Source organism: Penicillium lagena (assembly GCF_028827675.1).
Source record: "Penicillium lagena strain IBT 129212 chromosome Unknown utg000005l_segment0_segment0, whole genome shotgun sequence".
Lineage (NCBI taxonomy): Eukaryota > Fungi > Ascomycota > Eurotiomycetes > Eurotiales > Aspergillaceae > Penicillium > Penicillium lagena.
Window position 1 is genome coordinate 3,231,227 of NW_026623226.1, and position 19,459 is coordinate 3,250,685.

At 55.2% G+C, this 19,459-nt stretch overlaps 9 protein-coding genes across 9 annotated transcripts; 4 read left to right on the plus strand and 5 right to left on the minus strand.

Moving 5' to 3' along the window:
- Positions 1–28: 28 nt before the first annotated feature.
- Positions 29–872, minus strand: N7510_008056 (uncharacterized protein; the record flags this gene model as incomplete). Its single annotated transcript, XM_056979981.1, has 3 exons — positions 29–271; positions 335–543; positions 653–872. 3 exons carry the CDS (start codon positions 870–872, stop codon positions 29–31), a joined length of 672 nt encoding a protein of 223 aa, XP_056833024.1.
- Positions 873–1,177: 305 nt separating this feature from the next.
- Positions 1,178–3,428, minus strand: N7510_008057 (exocyst subunit EXO84; the record flags this gene model as incomplete). Its single annotated transcript, XM_056979982.1, has 3 exons — positions 1,178–1,574; positions 1,631–2,906; positions 2,963–3,428. Coding segments are annotated over 3 exons (2,139 nt in total), but the record flags the coding sequence as incomplete, so codon positions are not given.
- A 169-nt stretch (positions 3,429–3,597) lies between these two features.
- On the plus strand, positions 3,598–4,234 carry N7510_008058 (TOM complex receptor protein TOM20; the record flags this gene model as incomplete). Its single annotated transcript, XM_056979983.1, has 3 exons — positions 3,598–3,655; positions 3,721–3,966; positions 4,032–4,234. The coding sequence occupies 3 exons, from the start codon at positions 3,598–3,600 to the stop codon at positions 4,232–4,234; spliced, it is 507 nt and encodes a 168-aa protein (XP_056833026.1).
- An 828-nt stretch (positions 4,235–5,062) lies between these two features.
- Positions 5,063–6,664, plus strand: gel2 (1,3-beta-glucanosyltransferase gel2; the record flags this gene model as incomplete). The annotated part of the gene is made up of 4 exons (XM_056979984.1): positions 5,063–5,071; positions 5,122–5,252; positions 5,308–5,413; positions 5,477–6,664. The coding sequence occupies 4 exons, from the start codon at positions 5,063–5,065 to the stop codon at positions 6,662–6,664; spliced, it is 1,434 nt and encodes a 477-aa protein (XP_056833027.1).
- A 580-nt stretch (positions 6,665–7,244) lies between these two features.
- On the minus strand, positions 7,245–11,178 carry N7510_008060 (F-box and WD domain protein; the record flags this gene model as incomplete). Its single annotated transcript, XM_056979985.1, has 3 exons — positions 7,245–10,294; positions 10,353–10,746; positions 10,966–11,178. The coding sequence occupies 3 exons, from the start codon at positions 11,176–11,178 to the stop codon at positions 7,245–7,247; spliced, it is 3,657 nt and encodes a 1,218-aa protein (XP_056833028.1).
- Positions 11,071–13,437, plus strand: N7510_008061 (MRX complex nuclease subunit; the record flags this gene model as incomplete). Its single annotated transcript, XM_056979986.1, has 2 exons — positions 11,071–11,083; positions 11,138–13,437. 2 exons carry the CDS (start codon positions 11,071–11,073, stop codon positions 13,435–13,437), a joined length of 2,313 nt encoding a protein of 770 aa, XP_056833029.1.
- Positions 13,438–13,855: 418 nt separating this feature from the next.
- N7510_008062 (uncharacterized protein) lies at positions 13,856–16,070 on the minus strand (the record flags this gene model as incomplete). The annotated part of the gene is made up of 2 exons (XM_056979987.1): positions 13,856–15,513; positions 15,563–16,070. 2 exons carry the CDS (start codon positions 16,068–16,070, stop codon positions 13,856–13,858), a joined length of 2,166 nt encoding a protein of 721 aa, XP_056833030.1.
- Positions 16,071–17,286: 1,216 nt separating this feature from the next.
- N7510_008063 (uncharacterized protein) lies at positions 17,287–17,805 on the minus strand (the record flags this gene model as incomplete). The annotated part of the gene is made up of 1 exon (XM_056979988.1): positions 17,287–17,805. One exon carries the CDS (start codon positions 17,803–17,805, stop codon positions 17,287–17,289), a length of 519 nt encoding a protein of 172 aa, XP_056833031.1.
- A 101-nt stretch (positions 17,806–17,906) lies between these two features.
- On the plus strand, positions 17,907–19,396 carry N7510_008064 (uncharacterized protein; the record flags this gene model as incomplete). The annotated part of the gene is made up of 2 exons (XM_056979989.1): positions 17,907–18,447; positions 18,480–19,396. 2 exons carry the CDS (start codon positions 17,907–17,909, stop codon positions 19,394–19,396), a joined length of 1,458 nt encoding a protein of 485 aa, XP_056833032.1.
- Positions 19,397–19,459: the final 63 nt, after the last annotated feature.

Sequence of the window (19,459 nt, forward strand, 5' to 3'; positions counted from 1 at the left end):
CCCGAACAGTAAATAAAGACAAATCCATTCATTTATCTTTATTCGCTTGGATGATCTCATCATTCTCCCATGTCTTTTTCTCGACGCCATCCAATGCCAGATCCAGCATGGCGGCCGCCAACACATCCACCCGCACGGAGGTCGTCAGGCACAGCAACATGCTGCGCAGGGTCAACTCGGACGACATAACCATGCCGGGGCGCATGATGTACGCATCGAAGTGATCTGGGTGTGCCTCGGCCAGGGACATCAGCTCAGTTTCCACTTGGCCCTATTTCTTTCGGTCAACTTCACCCGTGCGTAAACAGTCACTTCTCTAGTTAGGCAGACATACTCGAATCCGTCGATACTCCTGCATAAACCATAACGGCTTGTTATGATCACACTCTGCCGCGGCTCCGCTGCAATACACAAAGCGGATCTTGTTCTCTGTCGTCTCTTGCAACGCCCGCACGGCGGCGAGCGTATAGTCCACGCTCACACGGCGAGCTGTTTCGTTATCGGGCATGCGCGCTTTGCCCAGTGTCCTGCTCACCCTGTTAACTAGGATGTGCTGGAGATTGTCCCTTTTCTATACTTGTTCTCCCCTCACTCGACGACTTCGCAGTAGTATCAAGACAAAATAAATAATGAAAGGATTCCTACCAGATACATGCATCCGCATCCTTAATCATATCCCTGACCGAATCGGGATACCACAGGAAATCATCCACCAGAACGACTCGCAGTTTCTTAGCTTTGTCATGATCTTTTTGCGCAGGTAACTGGCGGCGCGAGAGCACCACCACCGAGGTAGTTTTGGAACTGTCTAAGCATTGCTGGAGAACTTCCTGGCCGATGAAGCCGGTTGAGCCTGCTAGGACTATCTTCATTTTCTGGTTGGAGGATAGATGGGTAGAATGGGTGCTGGCGTGGCCTCGGGGATGACACTCGGATGGAGAAGGTGAGTGGATGGCGGGCTTGGGGGCCAAGGCTGAGGTGGTGGGTGTCCGCCACGAATCGTTTTGAGGATGAGGGAAGACACTTGGCTGCGAAACTTTTACCAGTCCGTTCAAATGGAGAAATATTAGATGTGGCATTTGCGATTTGAGTCCAATGGGTCTAAGAGGACCCGCGATGAACAAGAAGCACGAAACAATCTCAGATATCCTATGCTAACGACAAACTAAAGACCTAGCTAAATCATCGCGGGCGGCGCCGGGGAAGGTGGCAGTTCGCCCGGCTGAACAGTGCGCATACCCTCTCCGCCAGGAGACTGCTCACCAGAATCCTCCAATCCACGAGCGACCAAATCCGTAAAATCGACGCCCACCTCCGCCAGCAGTTCCGCATGGTCGCGCACAATATTCAAGCACTTCTCCCACACCGAGGTGCCCCGTTGCACGCTGCTGAGCTGGCGGCCAAGTAGCGCATTGAAACCGTCGAGATGTTGCTTGGCCCACCGAATGCAGGAACTTGTCATCACGGACGGGAAGCACTGCTGATAGATACTGATGGTATTCTTGATGAGTGTGAAATAGACGAACGAGATCTGGAAGATGTAAAGAGGTAGGTCGCCCTCGAAGACACAGGCTCTGTAGTGCCTAGTTAGCTTGAACATGATAGAAAAAAAAAGGAGGGAAGTACATACCGGACGCGCTTAGCGATCACTTCGGATCGGGCCTTCAGATAGGCTTCACGGGCCTGGTCTTCACACCCGAGGCGGGACAGCCAGCTGACATTGGTCTTGGTCGCCATCGGGAAGGAGTGCGTATCCACCAACGCCCGGGAGAGCATGCCCGCCAATTTCGCCGCGCGCTCATCAACCTTGCCGTTGATCACCTCCTGCGCCATGACGTTCCCCTTCAGTCCTCTGGCCAACTTGCGCAGCCGTTCGATGCTTGCCACGGCCAACTCAAACCGTTGCAGTGCGATGTCAATGTCCAGGTCATCCACTTGGCTCTCGACCCAACGCAGATTCTGCTGCTTTCCATCCACATCAATTCGCAGTTCCGACTTGTCGCGGGGGATCTCCGAGAGATCAAACGTCTCGGACTTTGGCGTGTAGGACATTCGGCCCGCCAGAAGCCCATAGGCCTCGAGCGGTTTGCTCGCAGCCTCTGTTTCGGACCGAAGCATGCGCCGCAGGTCTTCAACCGTTTTACGGAACGTTTGCAGCAGCTCGTTCTTGGTAGTTGTGTCGCGCTTGTCCTGGCGGTAAGTGTACGGCTTGGACCCCACGCGAATGCTGATGGCATTCGCAATGCCACGGTCCACAGCTTCTTCACGAGCCGCGCCGGTGCCCAGGTTGGCAGCCAGATCGATCATGTCAATGTCCTGGAGTGGCCAGCACTCCTCTGCGACGAGCTTGGTGGGGACGGGTCCTCGACGGTTGGCTTGGGATTGGTCTACTCGCTTGCGCTTCTTGGCGGCCACCAGGATATGGTCATTCAACAAGACGATGTGGACGGGCCGCCGGGGCTTCCAGGTCGCCGAGTCCAGCTCGGCCCAGTTACCCGTCTCCAACACAATGTGCCGCCCGGGGACAGCCGGCAGGAACTTCTGGGACCCTTCCACAGTCTTCCACAGAGTTTGGAGCTGCACGCTCCACATACTTTCCAGGTTGGCGACGGAGCTGCGGTTCGCATTGCGCTTGGGGACATATTCTTCCGTGGGAGACATGGGGTTAGGCGTGTTGCCCACCGTGGTTTGTCCCAGTGCGGTTGTGAGCTCCGCCATCAGGGTGCGGAGCGTGCGCATCTCATCCTTGAGCTTTTCCGCCTCCTTACTGATCTTGATGAATTGCGTGCGGTTCTGGTACACATTCTGTTGGAGGTCGGTCGAGGTACGGTTCTTGACCTTGCGGAGGCTCGCCTGGTAATCTTGGATCTCTTCCTCGGACGCGTTGGCAAGCAAACTGGCCACATCTAAAGACCCATCTGGTCAACACCAATTCGACCAATTGTTTTCGCAGGGTACTTACATCGATCCACGGGAAGACTCGGATCTCGCAGAGCATTGAGGTCTACCTTGGGCGCCTCCGATGACAGGTCGGACGCCGATGGCTTCCTCGAGACCGCCGCTGGGGCTAGTCCACCGGGCTGAGGTGGGAGCGAGGGCACTGGGGGGGCATTGGCATCGAAGTCGGGAGCTGGATTGAAGCGAGTCGAGTAACGGCGTTTGACCAGGTCGGACGTGGCATCTTTCTGCGGAGCTCGTTGGTCGCGGCCAGTGGGGATGGCTCCTGGGCGAGCCTCGGGGGCCTTGATGTTGGCCGGCAGCGGACCAGAGATGGGCTTGGGGGCACTGATCTGAGGCCGCTGGCGGCGAGACTTGCTGCGCAGGGTCAAACCTCGTCCTTCCATGGTGAATGGATGATGGATGGCAGATGGGAGACGGTATGTATCACACTGCCATGTTGTGGAGAGAGCTCGCTGGTCAGTCAGCTCCTGGGATCCCGGAAGAACATAAATCCTCCTTCAAATTTATCACTTGCAATGATTATCACCTGTCCCATCTCCCATTATTCTTTCCATCCCATTGCTTCACAACTCCCATTGTGTTTGGGTGCCCTGTCGATTTTCTCTCCTTACTGCCGCTTCTACTCCCCCCTTCGCCATGAGGACCTCTGTTTTGGTGGCTGCTTCAGCCGGCACGGTCATCACCGGCCTGCTCGGTAAGGTCCATCACACGTGTTGACCGGTGCATCCTAGCTAATGGTTTCCAACTTATTCATAACAGCCTATGCAGTGTACTTTGACCACAAGCGCCAGACAGATCCAGATTTCCGGAAATCCCTGAAGCGAAACAACCGCCGCATGGCTCGGGCAGCCAAGGAGGAGGCCGAGGCCCACGGTGCCCAGCAGCGGGAAGCGATCAAGCAAGCTGTGCAGCAGGCCAAGGAGGAGGGCTTCCCTACAGATCTGGAAGAGAAGGAGGCCTACTTCATGGGCCAAGTGGCGCAGGGCGAGTCGCTGTGTGCCGAGGGTACGTTTTTCCTCCCCACCCAGTCCCACGATCTCCCATATTGACCAGACTTGTTGCACCAATAGGTTCCGACCAAATCCAGGCTGCTCTCGCGTTCTACCGGGCCCTGAAGGTGTACCCGCAGCCCAAGGACCTGATCTCGATCTACGACAAGACCGTCCCGAAGGAGGTCCTGGAGATCCTGGCTGAGATGGTCGCCATGGACTCCGGCCTCAACCTGGGCTCGTTCACCGGCGAGAGCGGTGGTGATAGCCACGGCGTCGAGTAAAGTTCTTGATTGATGCTTCCCTCGCTCGCCTTCCTTTTCATCCGACCTCTCCGCCTTCTTCCCGATCACCGTCCCGCTCTCCACTCCCCGTATACGGCTCACACTGCCCCCCTGTCTCCTCCTGTATTTTGTATATGTATGTGTTCATCGGGGCCTAAGCCTTGGCAGAGGGTGCCGAGGCCTTGGGTTTCTCTCGGCGCCATGATTCTATTGCGTCGACATTTCCTTTTTCTTTTTCTCTCTTTTTCCGCATTGTACCGTCTTGGGCTGGACCAGGTCTGGGGATGGATGGAAGGACTCGGACAAGCAACCTTCAGGCTGTGGTGTCGTACTGTACTATTTTAGAAGAAGAATAAGTCTTGAATGGATTAGACTTTGGGCATGGCTCCGTCTGTGGCGCCATCGATCGCGTCAATAGGCTACTCCGTTTCTAGTACATGAGAGGTACTTCTGCTCCTCATAGTGGACACCACTACTTGCCAAGTACCCACCAAGTCGCCCGCCAGACCCCTAATTGTGCCCCACAACTCGCTGATCTCAATCCTTCCATGTTTCGTCTCTTTCTCCTATTTCTTCTCGTCTGACCGTGTCTTGTCTTCTCTCCTCCTCCTTCCCTTTATCCCATCTTTTCTTGTCCATTCTTTCTTTCTTTTTTTTCGGTGTATATACAATCACCAGACACTCGTTCTTTCCCCCACCACACACATACACATACACTCGCTGTCCCTCTTTCCAGACCTCGTTCAACGGTCGCTTTGTCTCTCACTTTTGACACCCATTTGATATACTATTCACCCATTTGGCCGGAATAATCTTCAGCCCATCAACATGATTCCCGTAGGTCTCATTCCGTCGCCTCTTCTGATCTGGGCTCACCCACTCTCTAGTCCTACGGTCGTCTCGCTACGGCCGTCTGTGCTCTCGCCAGCACTGCCGCCGCCGTCATCCCGCTCGAAGTGAAGGGCAAGGACTTTGTCAACTCCCAGACCAACGAGCGCTTCCAAATTATTGGTGTTGAGTAAGATCCTCTGTTGACCTCTCGGCCGAGGACAAATGGCTGACTGGCCGAACAGCTACCAGCCTGGTGGATCGTCCGGTTTCAACCCTAACAAAGACGAGGACCCTCTGACCGACGGCCAGGCGTGTCTGCGGGATGCTGCTCTCATGCAGGCGCTGGGTGTAAGTCGAATCACTTTCTTCCATCGTGTGTTCTCGATAGGCTGATGCAACGATTCCTCATAGATCAACACCATCCGAGTCTACAACCTGGCAGCCAATGGCAGCCACGATGAGTGCGTGTCCACCTTCAACGCCGCCGGTATCTACATGATCCTTGATGTCAACACCCCTCAGGAGGCTCTGGACAGCAGTGCGCCCTGGACCACCTACACCAACGAGTACTACCAGCAGGTGTTCGGTATCGTGAATGCCTTCATGAACTATGACAATGTGATTGGTTTCTTCGCCGGAAACGAGGTCATGGACGGCAGCCCAGACAATGCCTGGGCCGCCCCGCTTTACGTTCGTGCCGTCATTCGTGACATCAAGCAGTACATTGCCGCCCAGTCCAAGCGTACCATTCCTGTCGGATACTCCGCTGCGGATGTGCGCAATATTCTGGTGGACACCGCCCACTACTTCGAGTGTGAGCTTGCCAACTCGACCGAGTCCAAGGCTGACATGTTCGGCCTGAACTCGTACTCCTGGTGCGGTAACTCCAACATGAAGACCAGCACCTACGACCAGCTGGTGACGGACTTCAAGTCGGCTACCATCCCTGTCTTCTTCTCCGAGTATGGCTGCAACAAGGTTCTGCCCCGTACTTTCACCGAGGTGCAGGCTATCTACGGCGAGGACATGACCCAGGACTTCTCTGGCGGTCTGGTGTACCAGTGGACCCAGGATACCAACAACTTCGGCCTGGTCGACATCAAGTCTGCCGACTCCGTCGAAACGCTCGTTGATTACTACAACCTGCAGAAGCAGCTAGACCAGCTTGACATCGCCCGCATCACCTCCACCAACGTGACTCAGGACAGCGTCCAGCCCGAGAAGTGCGACCCCAGCATCATCACGGGCAGTTTCTATAACTCGTGGGACCTGCCCACTCCCCCGTCCGAGGTTCCGGGTTGGATCAAGAACGGTCTTCCCGATGCTGCCCAGCACCAGGGCAAGATCGACAACTCTGGCCTGAAGAACCAGACTATCCCCCAGACGGTGACCAAGTACAACGGCCAGAAGGTCTCTGTCCAGTACACCATGCTGGCCGATGACGCGACCAACAACCCCTCCGGCCCCAAGTCGACCTCCACCTCGACCTCGTCCGGCGCTGCGTCCGCCACGACCACTAACGCTGCCCCCAAGGACGGTCCCTCGATGGTCGTCGGTGGCCTCGGTGGTCTCTTCATGCTGGCCGCTTCGCTCTTCTAACTGCTTTGCTTTTTTTTTTAAAGTTGAGTGTGTGCGCTACAGGAGGCAAATGGTTGGCGTCGGACCTGTTCTTGAGTCTACCAGGACAATTATGGATATACCCTTCCTGTCTAGTGTAATTACTTCGCTGTTACCTGTTTTTTGTTTTCTTCCATGCATATGCTTCGTTTTCAAACCGGTGATTCGGTTAATGGATATTTTTTGGTTGCGTTGTTAATCTTTGCCGGTCTGCAGTAGTGTAGATATTTTCTCTCCTGGATAGCCGAAATGTCTCGAGGTTCAACGAACGCCCGGATATATTCTTTCGTACACCTATTTTAGTTGTAGAATGGATGCTATGATTACCTGGGCATGCATGGGCCTGTGTTCAAGTATTGGTTTCCTTGGGCTAGACTCCCTAGACTCCCTCGGACTACAAACGTACTTTTAACAGATCGGTCCTCACAATACTGACAACGATATTAAACATGCTCTAGATGTAGGTAACGAAAATTAAACCGAACAACAACTCAGAAATCACAAAACGACAGAAATAACAACTCAAAATCTTTCCCTCCGGATATGATCAAACCGAAAGCCTCTACATCATCCGGGCTTTGCCTTTGCCCTTCCCAGACGAGAAAGATGACGGCCCAGGGGACAACGCCGGGAACTCCTCGTGCTCCTGCTTTGATGCGTCATCGCGACTCTCATTCTCCGCCAGGCTTAGCTGAATGGCGAATTCCAAGTCATCCATCTCTTGTTGCTGGCTACTCTCCGCGGCAGCCGTACCAGGGGATGCCGAGTGCGGTGGCTCGACGCCCTTGGCGTACTTGATGGGAATTGGGGATGTGTGTTCGTTCGGCGCAGCGCTGGATCTCTCATCTAATAAACTCAGCCGAATGGCTTCGGCGAGCTCGTCATCAACGTCGTCGGCAGGATCTTGATATGGCGACGAAGAGGACGAGAATTCGCCTGGAGCACCCGAACTCGGACCGACGGTATCGCTCAGCTCGGCGCTAGTGACGGAGCTCACGGACGCCGCTTGGTCGCCGCGTTTGGGGGCATTGCCTGTGTAGGTTTCTTCGCTCAGAAGTCGAGCGTACGCCAACAGCTGTTCCTCATCAACATCGGGGCCCAGGAGATCAACGCCAAAGCGTGCACTTAAATGTGCCCGTTCTTTCTCATCTGCGACTCTTTGGCGCTCCATTTCCACACGTTCGTCTTCAATGTAGTCACGAATAGCACCACGCCCACTATTAGTGAAACGCTGGCCGTCAGCAGAGCCATTGCTGCCGCGCATCGAACGCCGGAATCGACGCTTGCTGTTCTTGTACTGATCGGCCGCAGATGAGCTGTATGACCAGTAGCGGAGGTGGGTCCCAAGGGACACCATCCCACGCAACACGGTTGGATCAGTATCTAGGCAGATGGCTCCAGTGGCATAGTAGTTATTGCCCACACCAAGCACCGAAGCTTCTGCTTGGACCAGCCGGCGGCGGGCCCGTGATGAGAAACGAGAGTTGATGGTTCGAATTGGTGTTGTAGACGAGGCTAATGGATCCCAGGCCTGTACGAGGCCATCGTTGCCGCCATGCACAAGGTACAACGACGTCAATGCCACACTGGAAACTTGGGGTGACTCGGTTTGAATCGTCCGTAGTGGAGAAATGGAGTTGATGACATCCGCAGTCTGCGCCGAAGGGATTCGAATATCCCAGACGAATACCATTCCTGAAGTAGTGCCGACGGCCATGTACCGTGCCCGCTGTCCAGGAACCTCTAGGCTTGATCGCGGCTGCTCCATATGCGGCATTGGGGACGACGTCGCAGAAGAGAACGAGCTACCAGACATGGCCAAGAGCGGATCTTCCTCTGCTGTAAGTACAGCAAAAGTGGAATGGTCCAATGCGGTGGTGGTAACTTCCACGGATTTGCGGTCGCCAAAGACAAAATCCGAAATGCGCCATTCAGTGCTGATGGAAGAGACCGGCTCACTCAGTCGACTGGACGATCGGGATGGCGGGAGGCTGCTGTTCATAGCCTGATTGGTAGTGTTCCCTGGGCCACCAAAAAGGGAGGTCGACGCCTTTTCGGTTGCAGAGAGAGGGTAATTTTCCAAAGCGGTTGACGAGTACAGATCAGACTTGGCGGCGGTTCGAACAAATCGCCGGATCGACGCCTTGTCATCGTCACCCGTGCCACGAGCAATGATGATAACAGATTCGCCGGCTCCGCGACCATCGTCACCCGCAAAATCAACTTGGAGGTCGCGCTGCATATTCCACCCTTCGCAAACTTTGCGGAAGTGCTTGGGCTTGAACGCAAGAAACTTTTCAATCTCTTTCGTTTCAGCGGCAATCTGACTCTCATTGAGACCCATCAAATCAGAGGATGACCGCGGGCTATAGCTGCCATCCACAGGTTCCCGGTTGAACGGGTCCGGACGAGCAACTCGCCGAGCCATTTCCACCAATTCCCAGCGTACAGTTCTACCGGTCTTCCACGCCAGCTCATCGAGCTGTTCAGCATTCAGCTTAGCGTTTCCAATAGTTGCAACTTCTGGCTGCTGCGGAATATCTGTGAGGTGGAAAACCTCGCCCAGAGCGTTGAGCGCAACGGCCCAGATTCGCCGGCGTGCATGACGCTTCGATGTATAGTTATCGTCCACGGCAATACCGATGATGGGAACACCTGGGCTCAGCACCCATCTCGCCGTCACCTGACCGCGCTCATACCGTTGTTCGTACGTCGGATGGGGGCCCAACGCATAGGCAGTGAGCACCCCTGATGAGGAGCCAGAAAGCATGCCAATCAAGCCTCCCGTCATCTTCAGTACGTGTGAAGACTTGGCAATCCAAACAGAGCACACGGCGTCTGTGATCCTATTCAAAGCCGGAATACCCAGGGACGGATGGGAACCCAAATCGGAGCTTCCCAGAAAGCGACCACGTTGCTCCGTAGACAAGATGAAATAGCTGCGTCCCTGTGGACAACCCTCTCCGTAAACCATACCGAAGGGTTGGCTGACATCCATCGAGTTCGGCATACCGATCATGTTGCCTGGCCCGAGGCCATAAGGCGCCTCTCCAGGGAACAGATCCGCAAAGTGCCGGAACATCTGATGATCAGATAGTCCCCACGTACCAACTTTGACGGTGGACGGATCGCTCGCAGATGCAATGCCTTGCTCCGACGCGCCATGGATGAAGAGTGGCTCTTTCTCCGAGGACTTGCCAAACGTGCTATGGAGATGGCTCACTGGGAACAGTAACTGTGAGGTGTAGGTTGCCACTGCGCTTCCGTTGCGAGCATTGGCCGATCGGACCGTGCCATGTTTCTTTGACGGTTGAAACTGGGAAGGTTTGCCCCGCGACAGCGATCGCATCAGACGAGTTCGCAAAATGTACTCGCTCCGCCAGGACGCCAGCGCAGTCAACCTTGCAAAGACCCGCCGATCAGAGACCAAGTCCGCCTGGTCGGGAGCAGCGCCGCGACCATTGTCTGCGGCGTAGGGTCCCGGGAAGAAGCGGGAGAAGGCAATCCTCCAAGCGTGAGGAGTGGTGACCAGCGCATGAAACCGATGAGACACCAACGTAATGGCCGACAAGGACTGGGGAGATAGATGGGAAAGGATATGAGTGAGGACCTCTGGATATAAGGGTTATTCAAAGGACTGGGTCAAACGGGTTGGTTCCGCACGACATACCATTTGGAAAGGCCTCCAAGTTCACTTGGGACAAGGCCCGCACGGCCACGACTCGAAATCCAATATCTTCATCTGGGCTCGACGATATTCTGCCTTCATGCTGATTCACGCGGCGGGCGAGGACTGAGACGTCTTGTACGACTCGGTTCAGGGGCGAGTGACTCTCGCTTTGGTCTGGCCGGTCCAGACGGACTTCAGGGTCTCCAGTTGTCTCGCGGTCGCGAGAACCGGAGACTGGAGGGTCATCGAGGTCATGTCCATGCTGGGTGGGTTGGTGGTCGGTTGGGGATGAGTCAACGGAAGAGGTATGTTGAGATACGGCAGTCGGCTCTGGTTGCATAAAATGACTTGGTGGGGGAGCAATAGGCGAGGGCGACTGAGCCAGCAGAGAAATCTGGGTCAGTCGAGATAAGGAGTTTGAGAAGAGTGAGAGAAGCGAAGAGCTGCGGGTTATGAGGTGGTGGTGAAGCGGAAGAAAAGCGAGACGAGACGCAACGGGCGGCAAGGCACAGCGGCCATCCCGCAGGTTGGCAACACGCGTGGTGGCGCACGTGACCACGCGACAATCAGGCAGGATCACCACGGACGGGAACTAACAGAACTGATAAGAAACTCCACCGAGGAGACTGTCCGTCTCGCGGATCCCGGACAACTGGCTCTCTAATCCGAAGCATCTGCCCATCACATCGGGGAGCCCGGTGGCCAGTTCCTCCCCAACATGCCCGCCAATGGTAAGCACATACCTGTGCTCGGCGACCGAAGTACATGACTGACGGGCTCCCCAGACGCGGAGACCATCCGGATTCTCGTCTCCACCGACAACCATGTCGGGTACAATGAGAGAGATCCCATTCGGGGTGATGACAGCTGGAAGAGCTTCCACGAGGTGATGTGCCTCGCCAAGGAACTAGACGTCGACATGGTGCTGCTGGCGGGCGACCTCTTTCATGAGAACAAGCCGTCGCGCAAATCCATGTACCAGGTCATGCGCTCGATTCGAATGAACTGTTTTGGGGACAAGCCTTGCGAGCTGGAGATGCTCAGCGATGCCAGTGAGACCTTCCAGGGCGCATTCAACCATGTCAACTACGAGGATCTGGACATGAACGTGGCCATCCCCATATTTTCGATCCACGGGAACCATGACGATCCCTCGGGAGAAGGACATCTGGCAGCGCTCGACCTGCTACAGGTGTCTGGCCTGCTCAACTACTACGGCCGGACTCCGGAGTCAGATAATATCCAGATCAAGCCGGTCTTGCTGCAGAAGGGCCGCACCAAGCTCGCCCTCTATGGCATGAGCAATGTCCGTGACGAGCGCCTGTTTCGTACCTTCCGGGATGGCAAGGTCAAATTTTTCCAACCGTCCGTTCAAAAAAGTGACTGGTTCAATTTGATGTCGGTGCACCAGAATCACCATGCCTACACAGAGAAGGGGTATCTTCCTGAAAACTTTCTGCCCGAGTTCCTCGATCTCGTCATTTGGGGCCATGAGCATGAATGCTTGATCAACCCTCGACTCAATCCAGAAACAAAATTCCACGTCATGCAGCCGGGATCGTCAGTCGCCACGTCTCTGGTCCCGGGCGAGGCCGTGCCGAAACAGGTTGCGATCCTGAGTATTACAGGCCGGGAATTTACGTCGGAGCCCGTTCGATTGAAATCGGTGCGGCCATTTGTGATGCGGGAGATCGTGCTATCCGAAGAGAAAGGGGCCCAAAAGCTTGCGCGCAAGGAGAACAACCGCACCGAAGTGACACGGTTCCTCATGTCGATTGTTGAGGAATTAATCGAAGAAGCCAAAGCAGAGTGGCGGGAGATGCATGGTGATCAGGTTGACGAGGCAGATGACGAGACCCGCGAGATTCCTCTTCCCCTCGTGCGGCTTCGTGTTGAGATCTCAACCCCAGAGGGTGGGAGCTACGACTGTGAAAACCCGCAACGATTCTCGAATCGATTTGTGGGTAAAGTTGCCAACGTCAATGATGTGGTCCAGTTCTACCGAAAGAAGAAGAATGCAATCTCGCGAAAGGGTAACGACACCGTCGATGAGGCGAATGTCTCCCACCTGTCGGCTCTAGACACCGTCAAGGTGGAGCAGCTGGTGCGCGAGCTTCTTTCGGCACAGTCGCTGAGTATCCTCCCCCAAAACTCATTTGGGGATGCCGTGGCCCAGTTCATCGACAAGGATGATAAACATGCAATGGAAATGTTTGTGAACGATTCCCTTGAGAGCCAGGTGAAACATTTGATGGCCCTGGATCGGGATGGTGACGAGATGGATGATGAGGAGAGAGCACAGAGCTCCCTAGTCAACGCTATGGAGAAGTACCGCACCCAGATGGAAGAATTGTTCACCAAAGGGGTTAAAAAACGGACCCGCGGCAAGAAACGATTCAAACCCAAGCCTGACGGCTGGGACACCGAGTTTGATGGCGTGTGGGAGGACCAGCCCGGTGCGCTCATCCACTCAGACAACGAAGGTGGCGATCCTGCAGAGGAAGAAGCAGGTGAAGATGGAACTGCACCAGCCCGGAGTCGAACCACAACGACAACCTCGACTCGTGGTCGCGGCAGAGGCCGTGGAGGTCGCGGTGCAGCTGCTGGCAGCCGAGGCGCAGCCAAAGCCACACCTGCGTCTACCACTCGAGGCCGCAAGAAAGAAGTAGTCTCCGAATCCGAGTCCGGGGGAGATGATGATGTGATCATGATTGACGACGACGATGATAACGGGGTCAACGCCGTATCTGAGGACGACGACTCCCAAGCGTTGTTTGTCAAGCAACCGCGCGCTGCCACCAGAGGAACACGCAAAGCCGCGCCCACCAGCACAACCACTACGCAGCGCCGCGGCGGACGCGTGGCGGCCTCGCCCGCACCATCCTCAGCGACCGTCGGAGGGACGGCCACTCGCCGAGGCGCTGCTCGATCCGCCAAGCCAGCCCAGACAATGCTCAATTTCTCCGGCTCGCAGGCCAGTGCACCTCGTTCAACGCGGAGGTCCAATGTTATCAGCGACATTGATGACGATGACGACGACGATGCCTTTGAGCCGATGGTCAGTTCCAGCTCCAGACGGCGGTGATGCCTTTCTTGAAACATTTGTGTTGCTCGACGGTGCACCTCGACATACAATTGGGGTTGTTACATGAAAAATGAATCCAATGAGTAGCACATTGCTAAACAATTAATGATATGGGTATAATTTTCAAGATAGCATGCAGCTATATAGACTGGATAGGGGATGCTAGGTACGGCTTTCCCATCTACTTTTGGGAGTAACTAGCGGCAAGGAGTACTAAAACTCAACGCGAAAGCCAATTTAAAGAGACTCGCCAGGCATTATTCGGTATAAGTAACTTGATTTCATTGTAGTAGGGCCAAAATTCCGACAATCTCCGAGAATATGCAAGCATAAGATATATAAGACACCGAACGGAAAACGCTGTACACCTGATTTATCCCAGGAAAAGGTAGAAATAGGAACATAAATAAGAGCCGGTCTAAGACAACGATGCAACACAGCGGCCGTGACCCCAGACGGCGCGCGCGGCAGCAGCCCACGAGGTGGCCGGGTGAGCGAAGTTCTCGTGGGTATAGAAAAGACGGCAGGTTGCCGCTTCATAGATAAACTGTAGCGGCATATGCGGCTGGCCAGGACGGTAGCCGTTCAGGTAGTTGATGCCGGCGGTGTAGTATAAGGGAGGAATATTGGCCGGAGACAGCTCCTTCAGACGCATGCGCTGCGTCTCGGTGAGAATGGGGCGACCAGCCTTGGCCGCCGACTCGGCTAGGAGGTTGGCCTTGTTGTATAGTCCCAAAATGGTGCTGGAGTCCAGGTTCTGGTTACCCTTGACGCCGCCAATGGCCTGCATAGGCTCGTTCTGCGGGCGTCCGCCGAATACCACCGTCTTGACACCGGCGAGGTTCTTCATCAACTCGCTGAAGGTCGTGCAGGACGATGAGCAGTCCCCGTCTGTCATGATAAGAATATCTTCCGGAGCGAAGAGAGTGTGGCTTGGCCGGAGCGGGATACCGTTGTATCCGTTAATGGGGGTCTGGGTTGTGGACTCGAATGTTTCGTTGAAGACCCCGTGTATGGTAGACATGTTGGAGCCGAGCTCGAGGACGGGGCCGAAGACCCGCTTCCAGGAAGAAAAGCCGTGTTTTTGGTTTGGGGTGACATATCCTGAAGGCATCCACTCCTCGAATGAATCCCAAGACCAGATGTTGGAGCTGTTCTGGACGATAGAGCCAAAGGTCTGCCCTATATAGTTCATCGCCTCATGGGCGCGGAAACGAGTCGCCGAGTATGCAGGCTTGTCGGGGAAGAACATCTTGAATATGTCCAGGGCCGCGGCGATCTCGCCGCCGGGGTTGTTCGACATATCAATAATGATCTTCTGCTTGCCGGCAGCCTTGGCCTCCTTGAGGAACTGGGGGATGGTCATCGCATATGTTCCATACATTTCGAAAGTAGGGATTTGAAGGACAGCCACTGTCCGCAGGTCTTTCTCGGGTAGGTAATATCCATAGATGTGATCCAGATCATCACCAACGACGGGCTTCGGATACACCTTGGGGTAGGGTTGAACCGGAGCTACCGAGGCCGAGCTTGTTGGAGTAACAGATCTGGTCCATGAGCGCGATGGGGTGGCAGTCGCAGTCACTGAAGGAGCCGATGTGAGAGACCATGAAAATGGATGGCTAACTGGAGTAGAAGAGTGATATGGGCTTGCAGTCGAGGAAGGATACGGCATCCAAGAAGCGGATGACGCAGAAGCAGTGGGCCAGTTAGCTTCGTTGATCAGTGGCTTGATGCAGAGCTGCTGGTACATAGATTGACCGTTGGTAAAGTTGAACTCCGGGACAAAACCCATCCCGGCGGTGGTGTGGGCGTAGCGAACTGTGCCATTGGCAAAGCGTAGTTCGAACTTGTTGGCACCTGGCCAGTAACCAGGGCCCACCCAGCTACCGGCGTTGGAAACAGAGCCCATCAACCGAGCATTCGAGTTGAAGACAGAGTTGTAGCGTGCGTCGGGGTCTTGGAATCCGCCAACTCTCAGGGCAAACTTCTCAAAGAATTCTTCCGCCTGCTCTCCATTCACCGAAACTAGGTGCGAGACGCGGTCTGGGTGAGTTGACAGAAGTGCGGAGTCATCTGGCTACGTTAGCTCGTACAATCCAACCTAGCTTTGCTGAAAACTCACTCATCGCATAGATTTTTGGAAGCTCCAGGCCATCAGATGACACGGAGACAAGCGGAAAATCAATCGAGAACTCAAAGATTGTGGCACTGCACGGGCTCACATATAGATGTCCATCTTGTGCAGATACGAGCAGCTCGGTGACCAGAGTATCAAATTCGTACTGGCTGATGAAGCTCTCGTGGGCCGCCATCTCCAGCAATTGGTCCAAGCCACCGAAAATATCGGTTGCTTGAGATAGGTAGCTAGTAGGAGGGTTCTTAAGTACATCAATCGTACTTTGCCATTGCAGGTATTTCCGAAGATCCTCGATGAAGGCCACCGATCGTTGGGGTTGGAACGGGATTGAGACGAGGCATTGCTGGGCCACATCTCCAGGATATGTTGTCAAATTCGACTGATACATCCGAGTGATCTGCTGGCATGGTTCGTTTGACCACCTGCCACTGGGGCGAGCGACGGCAGCCAAGCCGTTGCTCAAGGCGAGGATAAGAGCAGATTTAGACCACATGGTGATCCGAATACACACCGTCGAAAGGTTGCAAGTCAAGAACCTTGTAGCGGCGAGTCCATTGCCCTTTTATTGTCCATAGCCAACGAGGCTGAGGGGGGCAACGTTGCAAGGTATCTATCTGGGTGTCTACGTCTTAGGGCTTGGAACCGATTGTTGGTTTTCCCCACGGACCCCATGTCACCCTTGGCATTGCATCTGGGAACTTCTTTTCTTAGGCAGTAGCCCCACATAACGCCGGGGAGGATGGAGATCTCCCACTCAATCGGGTGGTTGATGTCAGGGTTCTTCCAGAGTAGTGGAGCCACTCAAGTTCACAGCCCACGAGGCTGTCCCTCTCGCAGCGATGTGATTGGGGTCACGCCAAAAATAGCCCCATCAGAACACGATTCCTAGGAGATGCTAGGCGAAAATATGCCTTGATCAGACAATATTAGGAACAGCCATGAATAATAAGTTGCTGTTGTCTCCACACGAGGCTCCGATCGATCTACGAATATACTGGAAGTTGTCTGACATGACAAGCTATGGGTGTTGCCTGATGCCCAGGCTGGAATTTCCACGTCATGAAGGGGATGTATGTGCTTTGCTGGTCTAAGGCAAAGAACCCAGCTCGGGCGACGGATGGTAGAGTAGCAGTGCACAGATGCGATCGCCCGGCTGATGGTAACTACACACGGGTTGGCCCAGAGATCTGCGGATAATGAAAGCGAGAGCTCCCCGAATCAGGACTGGAAGGCGATAGGAGTTCTACGAAAGATAAATTGAGTTGAACCATATCACTAAAGACGAGAATGAAGATATCCCTGCCGCCGTCGATGAACTATAGATGATCACCTGACCAGATGGAAAGAGCCCCGAAGAGCCTCGTGAAAGCTAATAATAGTTTTCCATACCGTCACCAGCCGGGTCTCAACATGGCTCCCAGGAAGAACGTGGCCGAGCAGTCATGAATGTGTTGGTGTTGGTTCACTAGTTATGTGGTGATTGCGGGCAACCACGGTCGACCTGGCCAGCCTAGGGGTGGGTACCAGTTTCTTGCTCCTCCATCATAACCCGGAGCGAGGCTGATCTCGACCCGAATAACGATGAGGTAATACGAGGAGAGATCTATTCTTATGTCCCGGGTGGGCGCAGCATGAGTTGAGCGCCTTGCAGCATTCAGGCAACCAGCATTCAGGCAGCATTCAGGCAGCATTCAGGCAGCATTCGGGCACTAGCCAGGCACCACGTTCAGCTCCGGCCTCAGGCACCAATATCTATCAGGTGACCATATTTGCCCCCGCCATGAAATCATGCCGTGGCCAAGCGCAACCCGAACAATGGGTGCACGGCCAGCATCGCAGAGTTCGCCGTGTAACCCAGAATCTGGAACCCGCAGAGGACTAACGCGTCTTGTCGTCCCAACCATTCGCCCGCGGGTTAATGGTCGCATCACTATGACCCGTATCCGGCCCACCCCTCCCTGCTTCCCCTTGGTCCGAGGCAGACTACCCGATACAGCAGGACTTGCGCCGAGGATCCCAGCAGGGTTGAGGCCCGGCTCTGGCACCCCAGGAAGATGATTCTTCAGACCAGCAGAAAAAGAAGATTCCTGAAGAGCATCGAAGAAGCCGACAGAAGGCCAAGCAAGACCCACTGCCCCGCCGAAGGGACTCGCGCGAGAAAAAGGAACAGAAGCGCGCTGGAGCATAGGCCGAGAGGACGAGACAAGTGGCGTGGCTCGACCCCGCATGGCCCATTTGTCATTACGCAAACATAAAAACAAGCAAGAAACTCTCCTCCCTTCTTCGCTCTTCTTCTTCCCCCTCCACACTATTTTTCCCATCCTACATCATGTCGCTCTCCACTACCATCGAGACCCCCGCTGGCAAATACGAGCAGCCGCTGGGCTTGTTCATCAACAACGAGTGGGTTAAGGGTGCCGAGGGCAAGACCTTCGAGACCATCAACCCCTCCAACGAAAAGGTCATCACCGCCGTCCACGAGGCCACCGAGAAGGATGTCGACATCGCCGTCAAGGCCGCGCGAGCTGCCTTCGAGGGTGTCTGGCACACCGTGACTCCCTCCGAGCGGGGTCGCAAGCTCATCAAGCTGGCCGACCTGTTCGAGGAGCACATGGACACCCTAGCCTCCATCGAGTCCCTGGATAACGGCAAGTCCATGACTATGGCCAAGGTCGACGTCACCAATGCTGCGGCCTGTCTACGCTACTACGGTGGCTGGGCCGACAAGATCCACGGCCAGACCATCGACACCAACTCCGAGACGCTGTCCTACACCCGCCACGAGCCCATTGGTGTCTGCGGTCAGATCATCCCCTGGAACTTCCCCCTCCTCATGTGGTCCTGGAAGATTGGCCCCGCCATCGCCTCCGGTAACACCGTCGTCATGAAGACCGCCGAGCAGACCCCTCTGTCGGCGCTGTACGCCTGCAAGCTCATCCTGGAGGCCGGCTTCCCCCCGGTGTCATCAACATGCTCTCGGGCTTCGGCCGCACCGCCGGTGCCGCCATCGCCAACCACATGGATATCGACAAGGTCGCCTTCACGGGCTCCACGGTGGTGGGCCGCGCCATCATGCAGGCCGCCGCCAAGAGCAACCTGAAGAAGGTCACCCTGGAGCTGGGTGGCAAGTCGCCCAACATCGTCTTTGATGATGCGGACATCGACAACGCCATCTCGTGGGCCAACTTCGGTATCTTCTTCAACCACGGCCAGTGCTGCTGCGCCGGCTCCCGCCTGCTGGTTCAGGAGGGCATCTACGACAAGTTCGTGGCCCGCTTCAAGGAGCGTGCGGCCGCCAACAAGCTTGGAGACCCCTTCGCGGCCGACACCTTCCAGGGCCCACAGGTGTCGCAGCTCCAGTTTGATCGCATCATGGAGTACATCAACCACGGCAAGAACGAGGGTGCCACGGTCGCCCTGGGTGGTGACCGCCACGGCAAGGAGGGCTACTTCATCCAGCCCACCATCTTCACCGATGTCACCCACGACATGAAGATCGCCCAGGAGGAGATCTTTGGTCCCGTGATTACGGTGCAGAAGTTCAAGGACGAGGCCGACGCTATCAAGATTGGCAACAGCACCAGCTACGGTCTAGCCGCTGCCGTGCACACCAAGAACGTCAACACCGCCATCCGCGTATCCAACGCCCTCAAGGCTGGTACCGTCTGGATCAACAGCTACAACCTGATCTCGTACCAGGCTCCGTTCGGTGGCTTCAAGACATCTGGTCTCGGCCGTGAGCTTGGCTCCTACGCTCTGGAGAACTACACTCAGGTCAAGACGGTGCACTACCGCCTGGGAGACGCGCTGTTCGGTTAAATTGTGCTAATGGAAGACAAAAATTATATACTCTTTATTCGAGCTATTCGAGCTCCTGAGTTT